This window comes from Neolamprologus multifasciatus, chromosome 6, assembly GCF_963576455.1.
Source record: "Neolamprologus multifasciatus chromosome 6, fNeoMul1.2, whole genome shotgun sequence".
NCBI lineage: Eukaryota > Metazoa > Chordata > Actinopteri > Cichliformes > Cichlidae > Neolamprologus > Neolamprologus multifasciatus.
In genome coordinates, this window is record NC_140444.1 from 11,174,332 (window position 1) to 11,181,210 (window position 6,879).

At 38.7% G+C, this 6,879-nt stretch overlaps 1 protein-coding gene across 1 annotated transcript; it reads left to right on the forward strand.

Annotated features, from left to right (window-relative positions):
• Positions 1-1,167: 1,167 nt before the first annotated feature.
• On the forward strand, positions 1,168-6,833 carry LOC146516493 (histone chaperone asf1b-B-like). Its single transcript, XM_085163693.1, has 4 exons — positions 1,168-1,494; positions 3,170-3,285; positions 4,921-5,097; positions 5,742-6,833. Exons 1-4 carry the CDS (start codon positions 1,386-1,388, stop codon positions 5,937-5,939), a joined length of 600 nt encoding a protein of 199 aa, XP_085019819.1. The 5' UTR covers positions 1,168-1,385; the 3' UTR covers positions 5,940-6,833.
• Positions 6,834-6,879: the final 46 nt, after the last annotated feature.

The following is a 6,879-nucleotide window of genomic DNA, read 5'->3' on the forward strand; positions in this document are numbered from 1 at the left end:
TCAGTCAGTGAAGAGACATATACAGGTCTTTTTTTTTTTTTTTTTTTTTTTTTTTTTTTTCGCCTGTCCCATTTGGTTCTTTAGCCGTCAGAATTGTTGTCTGAAGACCAACAAGGATACCCAATGGATTTATTTTGCCAAATGGATCATCATGGCATTGCCGTATTGGTCCATTTGATCGACCTTTGTTTTTATTATTTATTTTATTTTCAGTTGTTACAGACGGGACAGACATGAGTGAGGGATAGGAAAGGGAGAAAGAAAGAGGAAGGAAAAGAAAAACAGAAGGGGAGAGGGACAGTGAGAAAGGGGGGAAGAAAAAATATCTCCGGGATCACCTGTTGAGAGAAAAAGAATAGAAAACAAGCAAAAAACAAAACAAAACAATGCAACATACTATACACAACACCATCGCATTAATCTAGCTAAGTGAAAACAGCAGTAAATACTAAATATTGAATGTTGTTGTGCAGCACGCAGGACAGACAGCGCACAATGTGCTTTGAAGTAGCAGCCAAGAAAGGTGTGATTTAAGTCTACGAATAGTGAACACCCATGTGCACACCTGTGTGGATCGGCGCGCTTGTATTCAAATGGTTTCCCCATGTAATGGTCTGCTAGAGGATGTAGAGAGCCATAGCCCCGTCCCCCAGGGCATGAAGCAGGCATGGAGGAGATCCAGGCCCCAGACATCCAGAGGCCCCAGAGTGCAAGAGCCCAAGGAGGACCACCGGAGGGGCATCCGTGCCACCTTCATGGGAAGGGCTGAGGATCCCCAGATGAGGGGTCACCCAGTAGCCACCGGGCAGAAGCTAGAGGGGGCTGCACCGGCGTGCCCGCCGGCTCTGCCGGCAGCCAGCTGTGCCAGAGTGAACCGAGCCGCAGGCACAGAGGCCGGAGGCCCGAGGGCCATATACAGGTCTAAATAACTGTGGCATTGTAATAATTTTTTTGTTTCTTTTAAACAAGTAAACAACAGAAAGGCATTTATATGTCAGCTCTTGGCATTTCTCTACTATATGCATATATACACACTATTTTTAAAATATTTTTCTTGATATTTCTCGAGGATATTTATTTATTTAGTTTAATCTAGCTGCAATACAACAAATTACCATTGGAGGGCAGCCCCACCCTTCTATGGAGTATGGAAAATAAAGACGTTGAAGAAGACGAAAGTGACGTACTTCCTTCAGCCAAGCAGCGGCTCCTTCTGTTGGTGTACTTGGAGAATAAAAGAGGCTAACTGTAACTTGCGTCTTTGAAGCCAGGCAACTTTGACAGCGTGTGAGCTCGGCGATAATAAAGTGCGAAGTGACTCACTAAATCTGGTTCAAGAGAAAAAAAGGCGTAAGAGTTTCTCAGGTTGAGGTGCGTCTGAAGATATGGCCAAGGTACAAGTGTTAAATGTTGCTGTGTTGGATAACCCCAGCCCGTTTGGAAACCCGTTTCAGTTCGAAATAACGTTTGAATGCATGGAGGACTTGCCGGAAGGTGGGTATTTAGCTAGCGTGTCATTCTAGTTGAATTACTCTTTTGTTAGATGTTAGCTGTAGAATAGCAGCGTCGTGTGGGCGCAGTCTGCTTTAAGTGTTAATTTCACCGCTGGATGTATTTGTTGCATCATAAGTGAATGATAAGGACGTTATTTTGCTCGATGGTTATTCAGTATTAGCTGTCGTTTGGGCTGTAAAGTTATATTTCATTTGTAAAGTTGTTGAAAATTGGCGCTGGCGCGTTTGTGCAGAGCGCCCCGCCTCCTGCCCACCGCTATTGGTTAAAGAACCTTCCTCGTAAGTATTTCTCAAGAAGCTGATTGGTCGGTCACATGTTACTGTAGCAATAAACAAGCTCGTAATTTGCCGCGAACCGCGCGACGGGATAGTTGGGAAATAAAATCGTTAAAAGTTAAAAATATAAAATTGAATCCAGCTGGCCTAAATATATATATATATATATATATATATATATATATATATATATATATATATATATATATATATATATATATATATATATATATATATATATATATATATATATATATATATATATATATATATATATATATATTTTTTTTTTTATTTTTATTTTTTTAATTTCTTCTAACGATCATTTCGGGCTTTAGGACATCATATATTTTTCTTTAAGGATATAAAATTAGCCCGCATTTTCTTCTACTAAATATAGCACAATGGACTTGTGAGCCCTAAGTGGCATTATATTCATTGCTGCTTTGCTGTGAACATTTGGTATCTATAATACTGAAACTTAAGTTTCATTACCTTTCCGATTAAAAAAAAAAACTATTTTCCTGTCAACAAAATTTAAGTATAAACTTCAGTCTGAATTTATTTGTACGTATTATATCTTGGACCATTTTTACTAGTACTTGACACAGCACCCTTAACATTTATTTGATTTTAAAAGTAATGGATAAACAGATATTAAATATAGAATGTACTGAACTGTCTTAAAATCAAGCCTACCAATAGCATCATGCTACAACTTTAGTACTTTAGTCTCCTGTTTTCTGCCGTTCATTTAAAAGTGAGCCCAAATAATATTACCAAATACACATTAGGAGCAAGTGGAGTTTCAAATTTTGTCAGCACCTCAAACAAACTGAATTGCTTTTTGTCTCTTTCGTATTGTGGTGCTAGTTGGACTGAGTCACAAATCTTGTTTTGTTTTTTCCAGTTGTTTTAATCCAGTTATTAATATCCCAAAACAACATTTGCACTATTAAACATTGTTTTTCTCCCTTATATTCAAATCAATAAATTGTGGAAACTTGAGGTTTTTATGGAGACTGATGCCGTTTTGGTTATATCTGGCCAGTGCTACAGGTAAATTTTATTTGCATTACTAATACTAATTAATACAAGGTGAACTAGAACAAAAAGGGACAACCATGAAACATTTTCTATGTAAATTGGATAAAGTGACCCTTCTGATGAAGGTATCATTCACAACACCCTGTTTTGTGTGTGTGTGTGTGTGTGTGTGTGTGTAAAAGGAAAAAAAGTAGCTTGTGTATGTTTAACTATAATTATTCATTTAAAAAAGTAAAATTAAGCCTACCTTGTAGTAGTAATAATAATAATGATGGTGATCATAATAATAATTTAAAAACAAACCTCCCTATTTGTCCTCTGTGTACTGGCAGACCTGGAATGGAAGATCATTTATGTGGGTTCAGCTGAGAGCGAGGAGTATGACCAGGTTTTGGACTCTGTTTTAGTGGGCCCTGTACCAGCTGGCAGACACATGTTTGTGTTTCAGGTGAGTCCTCTCAGTGAGCTTTTATCATGTAATACTTAACATCCAGTTTTATTTAAAACAAACCCTGTTGAGTAGTATTCAAAGCAGACATACCAGATCGCACTGTCCCAGCATCTTTTTTCCCAGCTTTTCTGAGAGGAAACTGAGAGGTTCCCAGACCGGCCAAGAGACATCATGCCTGGGTTCTCACTGGGATCAGTGCATGTTGCTACAACACCTGATGCAGAGATGTAGTGGTTCTACTCTAAGCCCAGCTACCCTTTGGAGGATTGTCTCCGCTAGTATTTGTGGTCTACTTCTGTCAGTCTCTACCTTGTATTTTTGTCCGTAGGTGAAGGTAGAAATGTCAATCGAACGCAATAGATCATATAGCTCTGTCATTCTCCTGCTCCACTTTACCCTTGTCTCTAAACAAGATCCCAAGACAGATGAGCTTCTCCATGTGAGGCAGCATCTTATCCCCTTTTCTGACTAAGCTGATGCTAATTGTCAACCAAGTCTCTCTGCACTCAACTGCTCAATGAGTTATACAGTACTGTGCAAGCCTATACTAAGTCAAGCCTCATTTCTTATTATATTTTGCTATCAAGGAGTCAAGACTTATCATTTTTGTGGTCTTGAACAATAGTTTTCCAAAGTCTTCTGACCTTTCAGTATTTCTTTGGACATTGGCTACTTTTTTCCTCACTAATTTTCAATCTAGTCCTTGTACCTGGATATTTTCAAAGGATTTCTTTTTCTTACAGTCACTTAACAATGACCTACGAACCATTCAAGCGTAAAAGAAAAAAGGCACCTAATGATGAGAAATGTCAGAAAGTGGTGTGAACTTTAAGTGCAGAAGAGTACTGTCAGATTTTTCATCTGATGTATGACTGCTTTTAAGAGGACAAGAAGGCATGGACAAGCACCTCAGCTTGTTTTCTCAAGAAGTAAATTGGAGATTCTTGTCCAAGCCTCCTTCTCCTCTTGCTTAGGTTATTGAATGGAGTTTTCTGTTGACTGAAGCATCTAGTAATTCCCTTCAGTCTGTCCAAAATGCTCCTGTGAGACTCTTAACTGACTCTCAAAAGTCTTCATACATCAGTCCACTTTTAACATTTTTGCACTGGCTTTCTGTCAGGTTTAGAGTAGTTTAAAATTTTGGTTTTTCATCTGCATTATCAAAGTGCTCCACCCCTATTCTCTAGGCTGGGTTCGTAGGTCCTCAGATAGAGGCCTTCTTGTGATTTCATATATCCTTTTGAAAACTAAGAGGGGACTGTGGCTTCCAAACCTTAGCTTCAAAACTTTGGAACAGCTTCCCACTCATTCTTTGCACTTCCCACTCAGTGGCATCCTTTAAACAGCAGCTTAAAATGCATCTGTTCAGACAGGCATTTGGGTTATGTTTGTGTTTTTGCTCATTTCATGTGTATCCATTTTGTCTTTTTAACCTCTATAAAGCTCTTTGAGTGTTCCATGTCTTGAAAATTGTTATAAACGTGATTGGTTTTTTTTCTTTTTTCACATACTCCTTTTGCACAATATCATATATGTATTTGATATCCCTGGTTTGATTAACCAGTTACTGCTTCATTTATAGCATAATTAGATTTCATCTGATTTCTTCTCTGTGTTCATTTACCCCATCAGGCTGACGCTCCTAACACAGGGCTGATTCCAGAAAGCGATGCTGTAGGAGTGACCGTAGTCCTTATAACCTGCACTTACCGTGGACAGGAGTTCATCCGCATCGGTTACTATGTCAACAATGAATACACGGACCCTGAACTGCGAGAAAACCCACCTCTCAAACCAGATTACTCTCAGGTAACATACACAAGTACACAAATGACCGTCATGAATAATACTGAGGAAATCTGTTTCCAGCTGTCTGCATTTACTGTAATCAATCACTGAAGTGTACCCATGGTGCTAATTTATTTTATTCAGATATGACTAGATTACATCAGCATTAGGTGATATTAAGTGTAGAATATGGGCCATATTTGTGGAAAAGTACTATAAATGGCTCTCTGCTGCCCTCTTGTGCCCAGAAATGTGCAATTACAGATAACTGTAGCATTGTGTACGAAATAACAGTAGAATTACCTGGGGATTGTTTAGCACTGTGTTTTTGTTTTATTTGGTCTTGCATTGTTTTAAAATAATGCATTAGTTCAGGTGGTATTTTATGCTTTCTTGTACCAGTATCTACTTTAACATTAGCATTAAAATCATTATCTTGTGCTTCATTCTCTTTACACTAGTCTTTTCCTTCTACAAATCCAACGTAAAACCAACTATTCATTGTATTTAATTCAAAGCTATCCCAAGTTTTGAGGGGAAATGTGCACTCCTAAGGATGGCTGTCATAACTAACTTTTGGGCTCCCTAATTAGTAATCTAATTATGTCCTCATGTAAAAACATTAGCAGTCCACCCCTATTTCTAACAAGTTCTCATCATTGCAGCTCCAGAGGAATATTTTGGCCTCGAATCCTCGTGTCACACGTTTTCATATCAACTGGGAGGGCTTGGCAGACAAGATGGAAGACAGTGAGAATGTTGACCCGTCCCCCAACATCAGTGGCATGCTCCCTCCATCCTGTATACCAGGAAAGATGCCACATCTAGGAGTGATGCCAGATAACTCCATGGACTGCATGTAAGAGGCATCAGATTAATGCAATGGATAAGGAGCCCTTCTTATCTATACACACCCACATTGCAAACACACATTTATACAAGGAGGCCATGGATGTTTCTGTATAACATGTGGACTTTAACAGAAAGCACAGGACGCCACAGCATAGACATTATCTTTTTATGAAGCACTCAAAAATGGGATTGGTCTGGAATGGTTACCACCTTTGGTTCATCCTCTTTACGCACTTCCTTTCAACACACATACACACACACACAGGTGTGCACAGTCAGATTTGCCTTAATTTATTGTATTTCTGTATAAGATTATATTTCATGCCTGGCTGAAAGAAGTGCAGATCATCAGTGCTGGGCCGGGACCTGAAACGTGTGGGGAAAAACTCAAGATTCTGATATCCATGCTGTTCATTTTGGCCTTTTCTACACAGATCAACTAGTGCTATGCGATGGGAAGGATATAGCACCTAGCTGCTTGTAGTAGAGCACTTCATTCTTTGTAAGATTTGTCTCTTGTGACACTTACTGAGGGGAGGGAATTGGGTTTAAATTATGGGCCATGTTTATGATATTGTGGCATCAAGTGGCTTTATTCGCATTAACATGTTTTGCCTCAGGGTTATCTAGATTACTCGGTAAACCTGCTTCTGTGAATAGGCAACAGTTCACCTACTGTTACATAAAACGCCTATATGAGCAAAACATGTAGGTAATGATGGATGCCAACTTGCATTGTGTGTGTGTGTGGATGATTTAGGCTTACTGTAAATAATGTTTTCCCTGTTCTTATTTTGTCTTCAAATCAAGAAGGCATGTTTTCATTTTGTACTTACTATATATTCTCAGCTTCAGTATTTGTAACAACATTTGATGGGGTTAATAAAGTTTTTTTTTTTTGTTGACCTTGTTGTGTTTCCTGTTAATCAGAACATGTTACATACGGCTGCT

What these genes read in the sequence shown, in the direction of transcription:
- LOC146516493 (XM_085163693.1), top strand. Translation starts at nt 1,386, where the DNA reads ATGGCCAAGGTACAAGTGTTAAATGTTGCTGTGTTGGATAACCCCAGC. An exon ending in GACACATGTTTGTGTTTCAG is followed by an intron (nt 3,286 to 4,920) that starts GTGAGTCCTCTC and finishes TTACCCCATCAG; the next exon opens with GCTGACGCTCCTAACACAGG. An exon ending in TCAAACCAGATTACTCTCAG is followed by an intron (nt 5,098 to 5,741) that starts GTAACATACACA and finishes TCATCATTGCAG; the next exon opens with CTCCAGAGGAATATTTTGGC.